This window comes from Henckelia pumila, chromosome 4, assembly GCF_033568475.1.
Source record: "Henckelia pumila isolate YLH828 chromosome 4, ASM3356847v2, whole genome shotgun sequence".
Taxonomy (NCBI): domain Eukaryota; kingdom Viridiplantae; phylum Streptophyta; class Magnoliopsida; order Lamiales; family Gesneriaceae; genus Henckelia; species Henckelia pumila.
The window spans coordinates 228,792,746-228,817,192 of record NC_133123.1 but is presented as its reverse complement, the minus strand read 5'-3'; the positions used below and the strand labels follow the sequence as shown (position 1 = coordinate 228,817,192).

The 24,447-nt window shown below is 36.2% G+C and overlaps 1 protein-coding gene across 2 annotated transcripts; it reads right to left on the bottom strand.

The window, feature by feature from the left end:
• Positions 1-5,012: 5,012 nt before the first annotated feature.
• On the bottom strand, positions 5,013-23,647 carry LOC140894455 (ABC transporter B family member 20-like). Of its 2 annotated transcripts, none has more exons than XM_073302962.1 (11): positions 23,068-23,647; positions 20,408-20,462; positions 20,144-20,319; positions 19,836-20,036; positions 14,909-15,168; positions 14,494-14,804; positions 14,178-14,398; positions 13,758-14,098; positions 12,766-13,556; positions 12,374-12,615; positions 5,013-6,803 (listed from the first exon to the last, which is right to left on the bottom strand). In XM_073302962.1, exons 1-11 carry the CDS (start codon positions 23,449-23,451, stop codon positions 5,574-5,576), a joined length of 4,212 nt encoding a protein of 1,403 aa, XP_073159063.1. In that variant the 5' UTR covers positions 23,452-23,647; the 3' UTR covers positions 5,013-5,573. The 2 variants fall into 2 exon arrangements, with proteins under 2 accessions (XP_073159063.1, XP_073159064.1); XM_073302963.1 differs by having other exon boundaries at positions 19,836-19,964.
• Between the last annotated feature and the right edge of the window lie 800 nt (positions 23,648-24,447).

Sequence of the window (24,447 nt, the reverse complement as noted above, 5' to 3'; positions counted from 1 at the left end):
GCACTATCATTTGATACCTAGGGAGTCATGTAAGCAATGCTGCTAGATGTTTACATGACTGGTTGGGTACTATCAGACTTGAGTTTTCTGACGTTCTTATTATCAATGTGTTGATTAATAAGAATGGAGCTATCTAGGGTATGCTCATATAAGGGACTTGTTGATCCTGAATCACATGGAGATGTGAACCCACTGCTAGTTGTATCAGTGAACCATTGAGGGTCACACAAGTACTAGCTTTCTAGATCCCGTTGAGATTAAAATTAGTTCATTGTGTTGAACAACTTATAAAGAAGTTTATAAGTAAAATAAATTAGAAGTTTGACTTCTAAATTGGAGAATGAATGGAATAAGTAACTTTTAATTTGTGAATGTGTTCCAAGATTAAAAGTTGACTTAAAATAATTAGTTTATGAAAATGGTGATTTTTTAAACTATTATTTTGAACTTAGTTAATTAATTCAAGTGTTGAATTAATTTAACACTAGTAGACATTTTAATGTACAAATAATTAAATTAATTCAAGTGTTGAATTAATTAAACACTATTGAGTCTAGTAGAGCTCAAATTAATATAGTGTTGTATAATTATTGATACTAGTGGACTTGAATGGGTTCAAGTTAAATTTAATTAATTGATTAAACTTAAATGGGTTTAGGTTTAATAATTAATTAAAAATAAGTTCAAATGACATTTGAATATATATATATTTATATATGTATATATATATAGGTCAGAATAGTGATGGCAATCAAACACAAACTCCACACGCTTCTCCCATTCCAAATACGCCTCCGGGTCAGACTTCCCATGAAACGCTGGAATTTTCATCTTAATACTACTAATATTTCCATCCTCCTTACTGTACTCCGTATGTTTTCCTCGTACCGCTTCTCGCCTATGTCTAACCTCTTTTACTCTTCTCCCTCCATCCCAATTCTCATCAAAACTCTCCTCATCTCTTTCAAAATTATTTCCCTTCCTATCTTTATTTTTTTTCCCACTACCACTACTCTCCTCCAATCTACTCATCTGCTCATGAAGAGGTTCCAACTCCGACCTCATCACCCTAGTAAATTGACCCATCAACGCATCCATTTAAACCTTGGAAATTCCTTGGTTCACACTTTCACTAGCATCTTTATTAGGATTCATGGTACCTGCAAGAAAAAGGTTAGTAGTAAAATTCCTCACACAAGTTCTCACAGATCACTCTAAACGAATCACTCCAACACTCTTTTTCTTTCCACTCAATTTATGTAGGCTTTTGCTTTGTGTAAAAGTGAATCAAACTCTCAAGTTCACAACTTTTAGACGCTTGAAGATCGACTCTCGAAGATTGACAAAAACAAGAAGAAGAAATTTAGGGATGCTCGAATTTTGACTTGCATCCAAGGATAAACAAGAACGAAAATTGTCCACAAGTTATCTTGTTTCTTCTATTATTTTTTTTTTTTTTGAAGTTTTTTCGGTCTCTATTTTATTTTTATTTTTTTTTATTTTTTTTTTAGATAACTTGAAGAAGGACGAAGAACGCGAAGAACACGAAGAACAGATAGTCACAAAGATGTGAAAACTTACTTGTTTCAAACCTTTGCTTTGATACCAAATGATATGAATCTTATGTATGAAAGGCAACACGATTTCAACGAATCGCACCTCAATTAGATAACAAAATAATTCAATAATGTTGTCCCATTTTGAAACAAGTAACAGATTTTGGAATCTCCACCTTTAGTTGAACCTGTAACTAGCAACAGAGAATTCACGATAGAAAACAATCAAAGATTCAATTAGACCTTCAAAGGAACCTGTGTTTGACAACCCAATTGAAAATCGATTGACAAACGCCACAAAGCTATGAAACTTTGATAAGTTTGATTTTGGGTAAAGCAAAAGCTTTGATAAAATTCTAAAGAGAATTTTGTATTGAATAATCAATAATCTGAAAATCTTAGTTATCATTAAAATAATGAATGTTATAATATTTATATTAAACCCAAAATATTGAAAGATAACGCAAAATAAATCAAAAAATATCAAAGATATCTCCTAAAGTTTCCTAGTAGGAATAAAAGACCTAAAATAAACAAAACAATACCAAAATATTAAAAATCCCGAACACACACACAAACACCTTTGGTGTGTGTAAAAACTTCGGGGCGGGCGCGCTAGGGCTAGGCGCGGGCGCGCCTTTGTTGCGCAGGACACGGCGCGGGCGCACGCTAAGGCAGCGCAGGCGCGCCTATGGTTCGCAAGAACATCATCAATTTGGTTTTCGTAAGCGCGGGCGCGCGATCAAGAGGCGCGTGCGCGCTTTTTCTCCAAAAAATAATGGTGCGGGCGCGCGAGTCTGGGGCGTGGGCGCGCCTTGGCTTCGAGCAGGGCCTTCAATTTCTTCACTTTCTTGACCTCTTTTGACCTCAATAAGATTATAACTTCCTCCAAATTGAATATCAAGAAATCCAACGCCCTCTTGTGTCTTCTACAGCAAAGATTGAAGTGCTTCCTTAAACTTCTGAGCTCGGTTTCTCGTAACCGGTCCTCATAGTATCTCCAACGGATCCTTAGGCACTTGATCAGCATGCAAGCCATCCATGATCGCATCAGTAAGGTAGTATCAACAAATTTTTTTTTGGAAGTTTGAAGGATAAAACTTTCTATGTCTCCTCTTCTTCTGTTTCTAGAAGGTATCACTAGAAGATATGATAAATACACACACACACACACATACTGACTGGTACAAATTTATTTCAATAGGGTTTATCTACTACCTACTGAAACTCCTAATACTCGCGAACTCTTTAACAACTTGGCACATGGAAGAAGACTCTTCTCTCAAAAGATTACAAAGCATATACTCTGACAATAATTTTACAATGAATAAGACGCACAATTGATCTAAAAGATCTAATATATCAATGTTGAGTGTGCAAGAGTATTTTTTCGAGTATAGAGAATTTATGATTGGTTTTAGACTTGATCACGGAGTTCTCTGTTGTATCTCTACTCGAATGAGTCAATAAGCTTTTTATAGCTCTGATCCAACGTTAGAAAACGGCTCTATTAACTCCTTCATTTATTGTACCTGTAATGAAGGAATGTGTTTTTCTTAGTACGTCACATCTTTCATACTCAAAAAGGATGTGCAATAAATATATCATTAATGCTAGTTCGCAGCATTAAATGAAATATACTATGAAGGCGGAACGGCTAATAAATGAGGTGGCTACTGAATAGTAGTCAACTTATTTCTTTTTGTATAAACCTACTGACTTTGTCTTCTAGTTTAAATCAATTTTCGAACTAAGTCTTACTGGTTTATGATGTTTCTAGATTCACGGTCTTAGCCTATTGACTATTGTTTTACGTGCGGTCTCTATTACCACTGATTTGCTTGTCTACTGAAAATATCCACTGCTACTGGTTGTTATCACCAAAACTAAATTACTTAAAAATCTCACTCATTTAGGCTACATTTTCTTATCTATCAGTCTCAATTATATTGTTCATTTTCTATATTTAATATTATTTTTCCTACTATTTTACTAATATACCCCTATTTTATTTATTTTTTTAATGTTTAATTGGTTCATTTAATTTTGAAAATGCAAATTATTAATTAGTATATTTTTATTAGTTAGTGTTGGAAATCCCATTAGTTCTGTTGATTAGATGTCCAATGTCCAATGTCCATTTACGAGGAAATATGGTAAATTAAAAAATAGAAAAAACAGATATCTATCTCTCGAAGAACTTACATTAGCCATTACATCTGTTTTTAAAAATCCAATTAATTAAATTTTTCTTGGCAGTGGAATTGCTTGGATTACTTCATTAATATTTTTAACATTGCAAAAATTATGTAGGCGATGGAAATATTTTGGTTTCATTGCAATTAAAATTTTGTAATTATAAAATTTAAGAAATATTATGTAGTTATTTTCTCAGCACACCGTAAGAAAGACAAAGACATATAATAAGAATAATGAGGTTCTGATATAAAATATTTCTATTTATTCGATTAAAAAAATCACTTAAACATTTCATATTTTTATTTCCTTATTTTGGAGTCGAAAAGACAATTTGTTAAGGGCAACTTGAGATTTGGTCCCTGATTTCAAATATAAGTTTAGGATTCAGTCTTCATTTCGGAAAATTTTGTTTCAACTCTTTGGTCTCACATTTAATTTCATGGATGAAAATCGGTACAAAAGATTAAATATATGGTACAAACATATGATATTTGAGTATTAACAATTTCATATCTGGTACAAAAATTAAGATTTTGAGTATAACATTAAAATAACTTTCTTAATAATAAAATCTTACTGTACACATGTTTATGTACAAAATATTTATATTAACGCACTTGTTCATTATGAATCAGAACAAAAATCAGTATTTTGAGAATCGCAAAAAATAAAAATTTATGCGCACTAATTTTAGAAATTTTAGTACAAAAATATTTAATTTACATATTGATTTATATATTTATGGCATCAATTGCCTCAAATGGAGTACAAAAATCACGATTTATATTTCAGTTTTAGATAGATGAAATATAAGACAAAATATTTAAATCAAAAAAACTTGTTTTTATATCAGATCTGAAATATTTAATTCTGAAATTTCATATATTTGCACTTGATTTTCAATTTTTTATACTTATTTTTCAATTAGAAAATAACTTGTGAGTCCAGGAAGTACATACAAACTTTTCTTGAATCAGGAGCGCAGTAAAAAAAAATATCTGACAGAAACTAAATCTTAACAAAACATATGGAATGGAGAGTTTTTACCAATTAACTCATATGTTAATCAGCTTTCACGTTCACACGCATTACTTTTTCTAGCATTATCATATACCTCGAAGCGTTAATCTACAACCACATATTAGGTGATATGTTTCTCGTTTTAAAACACGTGTTAAACGCTTATTAATATTTTACAAGGGGTGTTAAACAGCTCTTTTCTCACAAAAGAGCTTGCTCAATTTTGACCTAAATTTATAACACAATCTCTTTTTATATACACATAAAAATTACAAAGAATGCCTTCTTTTACACTTCATAAATGCTGTAGCAGGAAAAATTGAAAGAAAATAAAGAGGGCGGGGGCAATATGTCCAAAGGTAACGAGATTAACCACGCTTACAAACCCAGAAACGCAAGCAAACATAATCTATTTAAAAAGTTATTCTAACATCTGATGACGCATACAACGTCTTAACAGATTGATATCACCATCGAGATTACGAGGAAAAAACTCTTAACACCTGCCCGATCAATGCATCTATGCTTGAAAAGCCTATCCACACAGCACACAGGTTAAACCATCTCCTACAAAATATTCCACCCCTCAACAACAAAACATTGGACATGCCAAGAACGGGTCCTCCGTCACCAGCCCAAGAAAAATATACTAATTAGCAGCCCGATTCAATCTTTACCTACTATCCCATTATGTCCAAAGAATCTACCAACTCATCCATGATCCTCTGGCAATTGCCCATCACAGTGGGAATGGACCAGAATTCAATGGCAGGCATAACAAAACATCATAGAGCTCATCTAAAGAAGTCTATGTTGTCGCATCCCCTTACCAAAGTGTGGTTGCATCAAGCGGACATACAAACCATTCCTTGCCACCAGCGTATCATGAGTCCCTTCCTCGACAATTCGCCCACCATTGAGTACAACAATATTGTCAACATGCCTCATCATAGCTGCTCGATGAGCTATTAGAATAGTTGTTTTGTTCCCCATTACTAGAGTATCAAGAGCTTCCTGTACCACTCGGCTTGACTCGGATTCAATGGACGAACTTGCTTCATCTAATAATAAAATTGGGGCATTCTTTAAGATGACACGGGCAATTGCAATTCTTTGTTTTTGTCCAGGAGTCAAATCTACACCTCTCATACCAACATGCGTATCATAACCGTGGGGCAAGCTGCTAATGAAATGATGAGCATTAGCTATTCTTGCTGCTTCTTTCATCTCAGCTTCACTCGCATTATGTCTTGCATATATGATGTTTTCTCTTATGGTGGTTGAGAAAATTATTGGTTCCTGTTGAACAAGGCCTAAGTGGTTCCTCAACCATCTCAAGTTGTAAGATTTTAAATCTCGCCCATCAAGTAGCATCTGACCTGCAACTGGATCGTAGAACCTTTCTATCAAAGATATAATAGTGCTCTTTCCAGATCCCGAGACACCAACCACTGCAACAGTTTGTCCCCCATTCACTTTGAGACTGAAATTGCTGAGTACCAAGACTTCTGGACGAGTTGGATAAGAAAAGTCAACATTTTTTAATTCAATGCTTCCATAGACATTTGGAGGTTTTAATGCCGAACTATCATCAGGATCAATCTGAGGTACTCGATCAATTATTTCAAAAACGGATGTCAAGGACTTTCTTCTTTTAAGAATATATGGAGCCAAACCAAAAGGTTCAACCAGCGCAAAAGTGGCAAAAGAGAAGACCATATACTCCTTTAGAGCTGTCGACAAACTCACGTACCCGTTCTTCACAGAAAGAGCAGTATACCAAAGGAGAAGAGCATTGCAAGCAAACAAAAGAAATTGAGAAAATCCAAATGCAAGGCCAATAGCCATTCCATGAAGGAAGCTTTTCTTAAATATCTTTTGAAGTTGCCATCTGTAAAGTTCCATCACCTTGTTACCAGCACAAAATGCTACAACAGTATAAATATTTCTAACAGCATCTTCCAAGACCAATGATGCCTTCCTATGCATCTCCTGAATGCCCTTGGAAAATCCAGAAAGCCATAATTTCTGCAAGATTACCCTTCAAATTTAGCTTTTTGCATTAAAGAACAACAAGAAGCAATGTTTATATGTGAATTCAGCTTTTTTGCATTATAGAACAGCAACAAACGATTCTTAAGTGTTGCTAATATGGGGAAAATTATGTCAGTCTTGTCACAGGAGTATGGGTGGACGAAAAACATGATCTACATCCCTAGAAAAAATAGTGCTTGAAGCTGTATTCATATAGTACAGTCTTTAAAGGCAATAATCACCCACGGCAACGTAAGGTCGTACATTTTGACAAGCATTTTCCAATACTTTATTTGCTATCAGTGAGCACCTACAGATCACTAAAATACTATCAAATGCTTCATGATCTATCAAGATTCGACATATGAGGTCAGTCGATAATTATTATCATCAATACCAAATCACCATCGTGCATTATTATACTCACTGTATCAAAATAGGCTAAAAATGCCAGTCACGTAATAGTGCATGGATTATGCAAATTTTTGTCCTTTTTGCACAGGCAAAGACAAAATGAATTGTAATTAGAGTGAAAAGTAGCAAGAAGAAGTGGTCTTCTTTTGTGCCAGGCCATTGCCCAGCTCAACATTTCACCTGAATTTGAATTAACCCACTTTTTACCAAAAAAAGGCTGATGCTATATTATTGCATCTTGAATCCCAAGAGGGGCCAGCAATTGATTTAATATTACCAAGTTGATATCCAACTCCAAGATAGGTGACAATCCATTTCCATTGACAAGCCTATTACAATCTACTCAAACCACTACGTTTCAGCTCTCATGCAGGTAGGTGCACCAAGAAACTTTTGCCAAAGCTTTCTGTCACTTCTTCGCCAGCCAAGATCAATCTTATGAAACTAAAGTTTTCTGAGTAAAATTTATTGGGATTTATTACATGCAAGTTTCCAAACCTCGAGTTCACAGCAATTTGGGAGGAATTTAAACTCCATCTTTCCAAATCTTTGCTACAAAAGATGATCAACCCATGTAACATTTTCAACATTTACAAAACCTAAAAATTAACAAAGACGTTTTCGTTACATTTTTCTGGCCATGGCGAATCTCTAAGACCCACAATTGGCCTCGTCCCTTGACACTTGTTTCAAACCCCCCATCTAACTTACATGGGTATACACCGGACCACATCCAGTTCCAAGCCCAATTGAGTAATATAGTTGTGTTACCCCAAAAACAGCATAATCTACAAGAGTTCAGTAGCAACTATTAAAACAATTTTCCTCAGCTCTAATTTTATTTAAATGTCCTCGTGTAATGTTTCATTTCTAAAATAATATTTTTCCCCCAAAAGAGCCGACTGACGCTGCACCCACGAACACCCAACCTTAATATTAGGCCAGCCTGGTTCAGTGAATAAGGCAAGTATAAATTAACGATCCATCACAATCCCGTATTCTTCTTGATCTTAGGAAGCCCGACCCGATTGAATCACTTGGCCCGTTAGAACTTTCTGATAAAGCGTGAGAAGACATTCTTCACCGCACTAGGGATTCCTTCTCTCATCTTCAACGGTGGGAGTGATAATGTGGGTAATTTACCAAAAAACCATTCAAATCATAAATGGGGATATAGTAACAATGGTGCTGCAAAGTAGGGTCTGAATACCAGCAGTCTCAACCATCAATTTTTACTCCAAAAGCTATCCCCAAAACAAACAACGATGCATAAAGAGCTGACTACACAGATGAAGAGGAAGAGAAAAAATAAATACAGCATTCAGCAACGACCGATGATTCAAATTACTAATTAAGAAATGATGTAAAGAGTTTCCAGTAAAGGTAAAGTAATATGATGTAAACAAACACACAGAAGTGAACCCATGTTCTTTTGCTGATGAGTTTCAGTACAATTGGTAATTTAGGTTATATATATATATATATATATAATAATTTAGATACCAAACACCCTAATGTGCAGGATTTTTGTGAGTGATCACTAAAACCCACAAGTGGGTTTTAATGATTTGTAAAAAAAAAAGGAACACTAAAACATATTTGTAGGTTTTAGTGGTCGCTCACGAATATCCTGCAAACTAGGGCGTGTGGTATCAAAACTATATACATGTATATATATATATATATGTATAGAGTTTTGATCACATAAGCAATCACCATGGACAACCATGTAAGCAAACAGCTGACGTGACATTCACTTATTGAATGTACAAGGTGTCACGTCAGCTGTTGTTCACGTGGTTGCCCATTGTGGTTGGTCATGTGATCAAAACTATATATATATATATAAGAAACGGTAATATAATAAATACGTAAAAGCTATTAATTACCAGAGGCGGACAAGTGATCCGTGTACAAGAAAATGAGAGAAAAAAAACCATCATATCAACAGTAAACAAGAGCCCAATCTCTTAATAAATTTGAGATTGAGACTCTTTTAAACTCTACATGCGACTCAATCCAAGTACAAATTCGACTTTTGTATCTATCCTACTGCAGTGTTGGGAAAGTTGTTGACTTCGAAAATGATGCAAAAGTGATGGTCTTTTGTGTGCTCTAAGACCAAACTGGTATGTGTGGTGTCGGAAAAAAAAGGGAGACTCAGGATCACATGCTAATCCATTGTTCTTTCACGAGTGCATTGTGTGCTACAGTGCTAGAGCTCTAGTGGAGATGAGATTTATAAGAAACGGCAATAAATATGTAAAAGCTATTAGTTACCAGAGGCGGACAAGTGATTCGTGTAAAAGAGCAGGTGAGGCCAAAACCATCGTATCAACAGTAAACAAGAGCTCAATCTCTTAATAAATCTGAGATTGAGACTCTTTCAAACACTACATGCGACCCAATCCAAGTAGAAATTTGACTTTTGTATCTTTCCCCAACATTTCTAACAACTCGTCAATATTTTCGACATTTTTTTTATTCATCTCCAACCACGACGACCCACAAATACCATGATCCACCACTGTCCAAAAAAATTCTTCCCCTCTTGTCAAGATGTCCAAGATCTATGGCAAATAAATCCCGCGGTGATCTTGGAGTCGCCAATACTAATCTCATCTCCACTAGAGCTCTAGCACACAACGCACTCGTGAAAGAACAATGGATTAGCATGTGGTCCTAAGTCTCCATTTCTTTCCAACACCACACATACTAGTTTGGGCTCAGAGCACACAAAGACCATCGCTTTTGCATCATTTTCGAAGTCTTCAACTTTCCCAACACTGCAGTACACGAGAAAAATTGAATCTTTGTTGGGATCGGAACTTTCCAAATGACATTGAAAAAAGGAAAAACGGGAAAGCTACTAATTGGTAAGAATGACTCGAAGAAAGACTTGACTGAGAATAAACATGCAGAATCCCCATCCCATACTCTGATATCATCAAACCCAACAATCAATCTAACCCTGTTTAACTCTCCAAATAAGGCGCTCAACTCTACAACCCTAATCCCTCAAATCCCTACGAAAATGCAAATCCCATGAAAGGGGGAAAGTAATGGCCAAATCATCACACAACATGAAATGAGATATAGACACATTATGTACCGAAGAAATCTGAAAAAGAGATGGAAGCAACCTGAAACACAGGCTTCAATTTTAGGACTCTGGGAAGGTACTGGGAAATGTATATTCTTTTATTTATGATCTTTTTCTTTCTTGTTAAATACGGAATGAAGGCCTGTATAATCTGAAGTTCATAAAGATATTGAAGCAAGTCGACTATGAGCTGATTGATGAAGTAGAACTTCAGTATATTCTTAATTTTGTGGCAAGAAGTGGGAAATACATGAATTGAAGTGAACGAGGTAACTTTTAGCATATTTAAAGGGTACATGGGTAATTATATTAAAAACATAAATTTAATCCTTTCTATTAAATTCAAACCTAACAATACATATTTTATCACACAACATTAATTATCCACAACTTTCAATCTTTTTATCATCCTCATAATTCGTCCTTCAGTTATCTCTTCACACCGTACCTTAGCATTCAAATTGGTAAGATGTCCAAAATGTTAACTTACAAATTATCGAAATCACTAAGCTGATTCAAGCAGCACTACTCTAATATTTCATGTAACATATGAATAATATAAAGTGCATGTTTAAAATTTTGAAATCAAACATGCAGTTTAAATACTATGGTTTTGACAAAATTTTGCGAAGAATAAAGAATGTACTAAATAAATAAGAAACCATAGGTGCATCACACCTTCCCACGGAAATTTGAAATGATTTTTACATGCTTCTGCATTTAATCTCCGAGTGGATAGAGCTATACCAAAAAAAACTTCTCTACGTTGGCTTTATCAAATTTAATATGGTGCATAACACTGACCATCATTTCATGACATCAGTAATATAGAATATTAGTTTCGCCATTCATGCGCACATCATTCCATTTTTTGGCCATTCCAGCAACAAAAATTCAGTTTCTTTGTCATTACAAAGCACTTTAACCATTTAACTACTTCCAAGTTCAATTCTGTTCCATATAGGAAGAATTGACACAGAAATACACTGGTTTCAATCCAAATAAGACCAATATAATCCTCTCTTCAAAAAAAATAAGACCAATATAATCCACCAAACATGCATACAACACAACTTATTACCGTGATCAACTATTATCCAGTGAATTGCAAGATCTTGTGTACGGGCTTCACAAGAGAACTTTCACAATAATTAAGTTTCTGTTAGCTTCAACATTCAACTCAATTGTAAAGCACTAGCAGAAGAGGAGAAACAAATATATTGCGAAAAAACTGAAATGTGAAAAAAGCTTGCGAAGGTGCATTATACACCAATAAACAATGTATTGACGGGCAAGATTATTCTAGATATAATATTTGTGACACTAAACAGCTTGTAAATAAGATAGATGCGGAATTTGGAGGATAAGAGACTGAGCAGCCTATGACGAATCTAGGTCGCATAGTGAGAGCAGACTGCCCGAATGCTAGCGCCAGTGCAAATGTGAGTGAAAGGAAGAGCTAAGGAGCACTACAGCACATGTAACCAAAACAACAACTATGCATTCAAAAAGTGTATTGACAAGATTAATATAACAAATATTAATTCCTGAAAAAAAAAAATATGGAGTTTCAACATCATGTTTTAAATAGTAGAAAGTCACAATAACATAACTTTCTTAATCAAAAACTGGCTGCAGATAATTTTGCGCCAACAAAACCATTATCAAAAGATTTGGAGCTCCATGTGTGTGTGGCTGCAGGTGTAGATGCGGCAGCGGATGCAAAGATAAGACAGTAAAGCCGTATCAAAGCAAAAACCAACATGGACTGGTTTACCTAAACAAGCTTCTTGATATAACATCAATTTTTTATTTAAATTCCTTGTTAGCATTTGCAACGGTCTAAATATAATATCAGAAGCACCTCAAAATATATATTTCAATGTTTTGAAGGACAAGCTGACCACCTGGTGCTAAGGAAAGTAACCACTATCATGCACTCAGGAAAATCTTACACGGAAGGTAGCTACATTCAGCCGTTACAAGTAATTGGTAATGATTGAGAGAGGAATTCATACACTAGAAAACAATAGCACTTGAAGAGTACCTGTGCAATGGCAGAAACTGTAAGAATGGGGAGAGTTGCTAATGCAACAAGAGCCAACCGCCAATGCAGAAACATCCCGATAAGAACAGCAACTACAACAGCAGCACTGTCTTGTATGAATATTGAAAGCCGATTGCTAAAAGCTGCTCTCACAAAAGTGGCATCATTTGCCAGTCGCATGGACAGGTTATCGGCACTGTTCTCCTCTAAATCAAACCATCCAACTTCATTTCGAAGCATGGCTGTCAAACATGGAAGAAAAACACAGAATCATAAAGGTAAAGATATAATGCTTATGACAAATTGATGATCCACCCATTTAAAATGATGGAAATGGAACACTAAGAATAAAGAAGCAGAACAAAATTAATAGTACATATACAATCACATACCAGAAAACATCATTCTTCGAACTCGTTCTGTCATTTTCTCCCCCATTATACCAAAGTAGAAGTGCTGTAGAAAATTTGCGATAACAGTCACGATTCCCATGCCTGCAATGATTAAGCACCACCTATCTATTTCTTGACGCATGTGATGTTTTTCATCTGTTCTATAGTACGCTGTTATTGTGAGTGCAATAACATAAGCAAGAACAGGATTAAAAGAGCCAAATATCGCAGCACCAGTGCTTCCTAAAACAGCATAAAGCCACTCTGCAAGGCTGAGCTCTACAAGCCTCCAAAACGATGGCTCTTTTTGAAATTTTGCACCCTTCGGTTTTTTCAATGTCAAAGGTGCATCATCAAATTGACTAGGCGGTCTACTAAATGTCTGTGAGTGAGAACGTTCATTTTTAGGGTCAGATGTCAGAAGAGGAGAAACTGGAGATTCGGGATCTGAGGCACTTGTTTGTTTATGCGCAGAATGAACATCAATCTTGGGCAACTCTGGTAGTCTCATCTCAAAACTATCCTGTCTCTTTATAGTTGGTTCTTTATGTGTTGCATCCATGCAAACACCATTTTCAATCATGTCTTCTACTGGTGGGCTACAAATTCGAGGAGATTCTTGAGAGTGGAATGCAACATCGGCGGACCGAACCACATGGAGGCCAGAAGCTCTTTGGAGAGATGGGGACTTGACCATTTTTGGGGAAGATGGTTCTTGAAAGCTATGACTTGCAGATGAATCCTTTTCAATCTGAAAACTCGCATTCTCCTTGTGGGTTCTCATTGGCATCCTGAATAAATAAAATGACTCTCATTAAATATTCAAAAATATATATAAAAAAAAAGGTGTAGATGATGATTCAAGAAAGAAAATATCCTAATAATAGTAATGATTTCATGAAACATTACATTGGCACAAAAAATAATAAGCCATTTTATCCTTGATTCATCACAAAGTTCTAAAAATGTGTTAGTTGGCTTCTCTACTATACCTCCGGGGAAGTTTTGTAGCTTCTTCACATTTGAGAAGCTCAGCATATAGGCCATCCAGGTTTATTAATTCTTCATGTGTTCCCATTTCAACGAGTTGGCCTTCCTCCATCACAGCAATGTAGTCGGCATTCTTGATAAGGCTCAGCCGTCTAGCTATTATGATGGTGGATCTGCCCAGCATGAGAAGATCCAGAGCCTCTTGAACAGATCTTTCAGCTTCAAAATCAAGTCCACCAGTTACTTCATCAAGTAGTAAAATAGATGGATTGGACAGCACAGCCCTAGCAACAGATAGTTTGATTTTCTGTTCCTCTGTCATGGCTAGACAAGCTCTACCAACCTGTAATGCAAGAATTTTGTTAAGATAAACCACAAGGGTAGAACTGACAAAATTTATATTCAGACTTTCAGTGTAAAACCTGAGTATCATATCCTTTATCCAGTGAGCTGATAAAGGTATGGGCATGCGCTATTTTGGCAGCTTCTTCAATTTGATCTAAAGACGCATTCCGTCCGTAAGCAATGTTGTCCTTAATACTCAAGCTCAGCAAGGCAGGTTCCTGGGTAACTAAACCAATTTGGCTCCTTAGCCACTCCAGCTTCAGATTTTTTATATTTTCACCATCCAAAAGGACTTCTCCTGCAGGAGGAGAAAAGCAATTGGAATGTCTGGGATAGGTATGAAGAATATATTGTAAAAAATGTGTAACAAAATGAGGCAGCAGCCAGCAATACCTAATGTAGGATCATAAAACCTTTCCATAAGCGGTATGATACTGCTTTTTCCAGACCCATTTCTGCCAACAAGTGCCACAGCCTTTTTAGCCGGCACGTTAAGGTAAAACCCACTTAAGATAGGAATTTCAGGGCGGGATAGATAGCTGAAATATACATTTCGAAATTCGATGTTCCCTTGTACGGATGCAAGGGTGAGTCCATCATGATTAACCGTGGAAGATGAGCGGCTAATCATCTCAAATAGTCTATAGGCGGCAATTCTTCCTTGTTCGAAAGAGTAGAAGTTTGTCGCAGCTTGATTTAGCCCACTATTGAACTTAAAATACTTAATAAGTATAAAAATTGACGAAAATAATTTGAAACAGTGAAGTTGCTTACGGGAAAAAATCTGGAACAAAAGAAAGTTGCTTACAGGCCACTTAAAATAACAGCAAATAATGCCGTTATAATGTCTCCGCCGTGAGCTTTTCCATGAGTCACCAGGAACCTTCCCACCCAAAGTTGCAAGGCACAAGAACAAATAGCAAGTCCATAGGTGAAACCAAGTCCAAGCCCTTGAACAAGACTTATCAATATACCATATCTAAGTGTTGCCTGAAGTGAAGTTGCATATGAATATTTTGCCAAAGTTTCATTCGTAAATGCATACAATGTTCCAATATAAGAGACTGCCTGCATCATAAAACAAAAGAAAAACTATGCATCAAAATCATGTGAAATCAAGAAACTATAGCCCGAACCCGTATCCAAATAAACCTTGTACAAGCAAAAAGTAAAGGTTAATTAAGGCATAATTGCATTGAGTAACTGGTTCTCTTCTTTCGGCTTAGATAATTTTGCAGGATAACTCATATCAGTCATACCTTGAAGTAAGGTTCATATGATATGCCACCACGCAGGTATTTTTTCATAGGTTTTTAGTCACTGTCATGTCTCAGCCTAAAAACAATCTCTTCAACGAAATGATGGACTTTTACATAAACTTGTAATATGCCATGTTGGAACTAACTAGAACTATGTTATCATCACTATTCTTCAACATACATCAAGGATTTTTTTGTTAAGGAAATCCACGAGAAAATAGCTCCATAATTATTATTCGGCAAGTATGCAAACACGAAAAGAGATGCAGTCACAACCAAATTCAAATGGATATCTTGCCTTGTTATATCCTATCCATGAATAAATAGAAGTTAGAACACATTAACGTTTTATGATCATAGCTAAGTAACAAGGGCTGAGGACCATGGAGTGACCCTAATTCATGATTCAAGATACCTTAGTTAATTTAAGGATGACCCAAATAATCTATGTACCACGATCCAAACTAGAACAAAAACCCATGCCATGATTACATCAAGTGAGAATGGTTGTAGAACTTGAAATAAGGTCTACAACCTTTAGGAATGTCCTAGCAACCTTATCGAATCGGCCATCAAAAGCAGAACGAAGAATTGAAGTGACAGTATTGGAACAAGGTCTAAATGCCTGGGGTGTCCGAAGCATCACCCGGCATTTGTGCAAGATTGCTTGCGCCACCCTAGGATCGCCAGAGGCGTGTGCAGAAAGTTGAACAGATAGCCTGAGTTGATCTGCGGCTCTACACAAAAACAAGGCACTGATTGAGGTGGTGCCATCAATGTCTAAGATGATCGGAACATGGGATCCACATTTGCCACGAATTATACATGTACCTACTCGTCACCAACCGCCTCATGAAAGCCTAAGGCAATCCGAACATCACCTAAGGGAATTCGGATACCTGGACAGCAGTAAGCCACGTAGCCCACAAACCATACACACACAGTCGCCTGAGGTTATCTGACTGCTTTTCTCACCTATAAATAGGGCTCTTCATGTTCATTTCATTCCCGTACCTCTCTTCTTCTTTCCCAAGCCCCTAGAGCCTATTTTGGACGTGGGGCTCTTCTAGTTTTTAGTGGGCGGTGTTGCACTGTCAAAATCGAGCGAGGAGTATTATATTATAGTGTTGGGCACGGAAGCTCAGCCGGAATAGCGAGTGAGTATCAGCAAGGAGTCAAAGCATCTTAGAAGTAACCCTCTAGACTTACCCTTTAGTTTAAATGTCTAGTTTACTTATTAGTTTGATAATTAGTAATTAATTGTCGTTATAAGGAGCTTAATTCCAGTAATTAATATTTTATAATAGATAGCTAATGTTAGGTGCATGGCTAGGCATTCATAACTACTTAGGGGCTAAGAATACTCGACTAGGACTAGAATAGGCTACAAATATGAACCCATAACACACTAAGGAAACTAAACCTCATGCTTGATCAAGAACACGACATGCTAGGAATAAGGAGAAAGGAATAATAAGCATGCTATCCCAAATTTATCTATGCTATATATATATATATAAATTTTCAGCTGCTCAACCATGTTTTCCCACTTCGTTCGCGACAACTAAAACCCGGTACCGAGTTTTAGTAATGTAAAAACAAAAACCACTAAAAATCGCGGACGAAGTGGGAAAACATAGTTGGACAGCTGAAAATTACTCTCTCACTCTCTCTCTCTCTCTCTCTCTCTCTCTCTCTCTCTCTCTCTCTCTCTCTATATATATAAATTTAGAACATGTCACTGCATACCAAATTTTTTTTCCCAAAATACCCCTTCCCCACAATTTTATAATTTTTTTAACAAAATACAATTTAATAAAATAAAACCTCAAATATTAACTTAAATCTTAATATATTTCACATAAAAAAAATTAATTTAATCAGTGCAAAAAATTGCTAGTAAACTGAATATGCCCAGAGTCTGCAGCAGGACTCAACTGAGACGCAAGAAACAGCCCCAATATAATTTAGTACCTAGCAAGGACAAGAATAATTGTCCCTCAGTCCATGTTCTTGTGACTAGATACTCGCTCGAGACTAGGATTGGACTTCTGAACTAGAACCATGAGCACCAATGCCAGGTCAGTATATGAAAAACTGTTTGTAAAACAGGATGGGTGTTTATACATGGAATTGTCTTGTCCACGTGCTCTTGTCTAAAATACGTGTTACTTGATGTTTACTGCTTAAATTCATGATAATGTTCCTCATTTACAATAAATGTTTCGTAAAACATGATCTGGCATGCAACAAGACATCTTGAGCTACTAGCATTTGATTGAGATGCTAGCCTTTTATGTATATACTTTCGAGTCAGATGACTCGACATACTACAGGGCCATTTAACCCCACATTGTCTTGTCTTGTTCAGGATCATACTGGATAATGAAGATGGTAAGTCGGCATGTCACCTCTCGATTGTTTGAGGATTACGACATGGTCCCCATGCCTCTCGATTTTCATCTGACATGGATAGTCCGCCCGTTGACCATGGAACAGAATAATACATGTCCCTTGGGGTATACACTAGCCCTTTAGCAACAACTTGATGACATCTTCTGATATATTCGTTTCAGCTATGACCACATCCATAATCATTTGTATGCATACATCTTTCTTTATTTATGTGTTATGTGTGTAATTAACGACATGCTTTACTTATGATATCGTCGTATTTGCTTCTCCTGATGGTTGGTCAAGAACAAAAATATTTAATTTTACGGTGCATCATTATGGATTGGGTTAGTCTTTCTGGTGGGTATTCTTAATTCTCTCACCTCTTGAACCTATTCGTCACAAATCCAAAACTTAAATAAATCACCCCCAAAAAACAGAAAATGAAAGGGGGTCAAAAACTTCTTGGATGAACAAAAAATACAATTTTTGAAATTAATAAAATTATTGGAATAACTCAGAGGAGAGTCTTTGGCCCGACACAGAACAAACAGGATTCAGGAAAGGTATCAGGTATATATAATAAAATATATTATGACATAATATATATGTATATACGACTGCTCTGCAACGGTCAAGTAGAACTCGCTGAAAGTCTCACAAGAGAAGGAAGACAATCTAGGAAGTGATACATGAGGATGGGTCAATTTATGATTTGATTTCCTCCATCGCATGGTTTTTTTTTAGTAACATTGCATGGTATGATTTGATTAAACATGGTAATACAAGCTTTCTTTTAAAAAATATGAGTTTAATCAAATAGTACCATTGTATGGTATTATTTGATTAAACACATTTTTTTAAAAAGCATGTAAAAATCGCTCACTTAGGATGTGTCTGATTGTTAGTACTACTCTGAAATTTTCAAGGTTCTAAAATTCGCTAGGCGCTAGTCGGGCGCCGGACCAGCGCCTAGCGAATAGGCCGCCTAGGCGGGGAACTAGGTGCCGCTAGGCGGATTCCACGATATCAACATAAATTGGTTTATTCGAATGTTGGAGGAACATTTAAACCCCAATACAAATCTGCAGCATCCTTTAATTTTTTTTCTATCCAATTGGGCTGTTATTTTTATGAGCCCAAAAAAAAATCCTAAAGCCCATAAAAAGATGCATAGTAAAAGCCCATAAAAAATTTTAAATCCCTAGGCATTTTCTCAGTTCTCTCTGCTCGCATATTTTCTGTCGGCAGATTCTATCTTTTCCCTCATCTCATCACCATTTCGAAACTTCAAGCTCCGATCTACGCCGCTTCGTTGCTTGAAAAATTGATTTGAGCATAGATTTGGAATCCTCTTGGCAAGGGCTTTCTTCCAAAACCTATTTTCCTAAATTTGGAGCTCGCCCTGTCGAACCCATTTTTCTCCGCTGCAACCATTCACCTCTCTTGCCGTCGCCGCCTAGGGGCGCCCAGGACCGCCTAGGGGCGCGCAGGGCCGCCTAGGGTGACCGACTAGCCCTTTTTCAGAGCGGTCAGCCGGCGCCCAGCGCCTAGGCGGCCGCCTAGGGAGAAATTTAGAACACTGGAAATTTTAATTGATCAGTAAACTTATGTTTGCATCAATCATTCGGTGAGGACGCCGGGTATTACAACGTCAAATGGAAATTGGGAACTTGGTGTACGCCAAGGTTTTGGAACTATGATTGGGAAGGATTGGCATTTTTGGGACTTCGAAAGTTAAAAGTGATACATTTAAATTTAAATAAATAAAAAATATCATCTATTTTTTTTTTTAATATATAATACCATAATAGAGTGTTTTTTATTAGTGGTGAAATGATGAATTAAAAGTGATAATTATGTTTCAGAATGTGGAAATTGATCAAGAAAATATACAATATTAGAAAATAAATTTTAAAAAAATGATATGATGATATATTTTACATTTGTTTTTAGTAAGATGATATATGTTACTGTTCGGTGGTATGAGAAATAGGTTTGTGGAAACAAAACTAAACAAAGGGATGATTTTCGCATGGGAATCCCCAAAAATAAAAGTTACAGGGAGGCAAAGAGCGTGACCTGCTCTGCAATGCTGGCAGCTTCAGCATAAGCATCTTGAATGTTTTCAGCAAGCCTGTGCAGAAAAATATTTGAAATTCCACCAGCAGCAACAATAACTGGACCAGTGGCTAGAGTAATAAGAGCAATCTGCCAGCAGTTGACAAATCCAATGATGAGACCGCTGAAGAATGTTGCCATGTTATGAATATAATTTCCAACCTGTCCACCAAATGCATGTTCAGGCGACGAACAAAAGTACAAAACTATTAACAGTGAAAATATAATAAAATTTGATAAGCAAAAGATTTTGGCCAACCTGAACATACCTTTTCACTTAGAGCAGACTGGATGAGAAGTACATCACTCAATACTTGGCTCACAATATCTCCATTGTTCCCATATGTATCAAAAAAACTCATGTCTTGGTTAAGTAACACTTGAACATATCTCGACCTTATCACAGCAGTCTGTCGTTCCCCAGTAAGAATCCAACATGACACCTCTATTATGCAACAGAAAAAACGTTAGAACATGACATCACCAGAAAGAAACAGTACAAATCTAAAATTGAAATGTCGTAGCAGGCTTACCAATCCAAGCAGAGACGAAAACCCCCACAGCAATAAAAGCAATGGTCAAAGCAAGCTGCAGAAATTTCATGTCAGCCAGTAACAATTTGGACCATAAATATAGTAAAAGATAATTCCCCCCTTCCCAATCAATGCATAACTTCATGTTACGAACAAGAAAAATTATTTGGCAGGTAAACCCTTTACGATAAACAAAAAACTAACTAGAATTCATCAAAGCAGATTATGTCATTTATCCTTTGGTTGTTATAAGTAATAATAATAATAGTGACCTTTCTAATTATTCCAGGGTTCCAGCACAGATTGTTCGAATTATTTACTTTTCTAGCGGTAACTAAACATATATAATTCCATATTAATCAGGTTAAGATGAAAGACAGGTATGCAAGGATCACTGTTCACATTTAACCTTGAGAAGAACTCTGAAGCTTAAGCAAAACTTTTTATTCACCCATCTCTTTGCTTCTTGAGTAGGATGTTTTATTCACTCATCTCTTTGCAACACATCTCTCAAAACACTTCGAGTATTTTACATTTTCCAATATAGCCAGACGAGCGCTTACAAATTGTAGATAAAAAACTGTAACTTACGCATATGGGAGAAAATAATGTAATCATTTACTAGAGTAAACAAATTATACAAACAAACTAAGGGAACACTCAAAATGGTAGATAATGGGATGGACCCAAGAAAAGGGAAATAAATAAGTCCAGCACCTGAAATTTCACAATCTTGTGAGCTCAGATTCTGTTCACAAGATTTATTCATGAACATGTTTGCGAACTTAGATAATGAGTTTCACTACAAACATTCATGAGCATTATATATAAAATTATTACTTCAATTATATATATATATAGCTTTGATCACTTGCACTCTAGGATGCACGCATTTTCGTGAGCAACCACTAAAACCCACCGACGGGTTTTAGCTCTCCCAAGAAACAAAAACAAAAACTGCTAAAACCCACCGATGGGTTTTAAGGGTCGCTCACGAAAATCCTGTAACATTTTTAAACATCAATTTTATATGATTAAGAACAATAATTTTTTAGCGCTGGTTCAAAAAGTCCTTGACAATTGAGTTTAAATCATGAAACATCCGTCAAGCTGGCGAGTGGTCGAGTAAGCTTGCTCAACATACCCCACTAATCAAGAAAATGGTTATTTCGGTTTATTTTCCGAATGATAGATTTTATTTTTGACAATAGATAACATTTCAATGGTGGTCGGTATATCAGTTCAGATGTACCCTTTTTTCTCTTTTTTCACTATCTGTTAAACAGCCCTTCAATCTTTCCAGCTTCCCATCTCTTTTTTCCCCGAAATTGTACATAGAAAAATTACAAAGCTGATTCTTTTCCTAATTATTTGATGCAAGCTTTTATTCGCTTATGAAAGCAAATTTTAGCATGAAGTTAGGGATTAGTTGCTGGTTGTTTATCATATTTCTAATTATATTGCCGACATGTTTGGGAAAATTAGATAAAACATTGCTGATTCAATGAGAAAACGTACCCAAAAAAAAAAAGAAAAAAGAAAACTACAACCACATTCATTCACTTCTCCCCCAAATCCTTTTCAAATAATCAAGATAATAATACTTTTAACTCAACATCGAGTATTCGACCCTATTCGATTCAATGTCGACTTATACCTTTCTCAATTCGAAGCTCCACCTCAGGATAAGCTACAAAGGCACAATATTTCGGTGGCCTATACAGCTAGTGTTTGGGAAATTAATTGCTAAAGACTGATCATGATGGGCCAAGAGGAAAGAATGTCAACTTCAGAGTATATGTTTGTTAGAACCCAAAACGCAGATAGAGCCAGATGTCCCAACAATAATATCATGCTTAAAGATGTCACCTCACATGCAAGCCAGAAATTGGGGAATGCACACCCAAATTAATATCCACAAGATAAAATCAAGGAAAGTTATGGGTTTTGAGTTGCGACTCCCTGACTCTAATGCCAAATGAAGGGAAAATTATATCTATTGATAAAAGTACAACTCAAAGTTTATAAATCTTACAGTAGCTCAAACATTAAATTTCGATCGTGCCGCTCTCTAGGCAGCCAATTACGACAACAAGGGCAATTATTGCTAATACTTTATCTACAAATAAATGCTACAACTTGCATTTCGTGGAAATCAAGTGCATAACCTTAGATCTAATGACAGTTTAGAAAATATTTTTCAAAAAAGCTCGATAATTTAATTAAATGTTTTTGTCACTTTCCATTTTAAAGTTTCATTGTTGTTCTGAATGCTATTTAGATGATTGATCGCCATTCAAATATAATTTTGTGCATGACTACAGCTGGGAGGCGATATTATGCAAATGAATCTGGGTGGCAAACACCATAGATTAAAATACACAGCCATGTGAAATGAATATAGTTCGCATAGCTTTGGGCAATAAGATATTGATCAAACAGAGTTACCAGAAGCCGGGAAACCCAGGGGCCTCATTGCATCTGCTCTATTGATTTCCATAGTAATATGAGAGTTTTAATAATTTCAATAGGGTTCTATCACATGTCATTGGTCGATCACACTAGCTACAAGTTCGAAATGATTTTTATGGTGTTTCTTCGTATACTGAGAAAATATTTAGTAGTAAAACCTTGGGTTTCGCATTTGGACAAAGAATTACCTCGGTGAACTTGCGAAAGAGCTCGTCGTCATCTATTCCTAGACCATGGTAGCGAAGTAAATGGATGATTTTAGCAAAATAATGCAAGTAGACAACGAGAGCAGTGCCGTGGGCGGCAGCAGCGAGGGATCCAACAATCATGAGGGCCCAGTCAAGGCGGTCGGCGCAAGCAAAGAGACGGGAGAAGGGAACGGCGGCAGGGGGAGGTTCCATCTCGTCTGCCTCAGCATCGATCTCATCTTCAACCTCCACAGGCACGGCTTCTCCAGCACCAGTGTCCAGGTAAGGGGAGGGAGACTCGGGTGGTTCCGATACTTCCGAAACCGGTGTCAACGGCTGTATGTGCGGCGGCGACCACCCAAACAAGCCTCTAGATATCATCATCGTTACCCAGTTATCTGCTCTAACATTTACTGACCATTAAAATGAAAAACCCTAGACCAAATGCATAGTTATCTGCTCTCTAGGAATGGGTCAAAGAAGGCGGAGCTGGGTGTTGATAAAACGACGACGTTTTGAGGACAATCGTCGGAGCTTCGAAGACTTGTGAAAAAGATGAGACAATACAGCTGTGCCACTGCAGCAGCCTCTTCTGTAATTTCAAATTTTTTTTGTTTGTTATTATTATTATATTATGTTATATAAAATGATAAAGTTAAGTTAATTTAATTTAATTTTTGATTTAAAAAAATTATTTAATTTTTAAGTTAAACTAACATAAATATGATTGACTGAACTGTTTTATTTGTTTGTCAATAAAAAATTAAGGTAAATGATTTAAAAGTCTCTACCAATCCTTCAAACTTTATCTTAATTAGTGGTTCCTATTTTTGAATTAAATAATAATTAGTAACTAATCTTTTGTACGTGGCATTGTTATACCTATCGAACTAGTCCCGACCATGCAAGCCTATCGGTTACGCAAGGTTTCCAGCCGATATACTCTGGATTAGGGTCCAACATGCTTCCGTAACATGAATTAAATTCAAATACCTCTTTGATCATAATGTCGTCGGGTTATACCTGCCGAGTTTTACGAAGTGCTCCTCACACTCAACCACGCAGTCGCAACAGATGGTTTATGCACAAGCTCCTTCAACGACACACAGCACAGCCTTAATTCGTTTTCTACCTTAAGGCGTATGATATATAAATTTAATTATAAAATATGAGCATGGAAAAATGAGAGACTTAAGAAATTTATTCAGACATAATATTATTATATAAATCAACTCTTTTGAAGAGGAGAAGACAACTTGTTTAGCTACTCATAATAGTCTTGTTCTTGAAATACATAAAAAAAACATAGTACAAAAGAGAGAGAAATATTACAACAATTTATTCGTAAGAAAACTGAAGGAAATGATCGATATCTTTAGC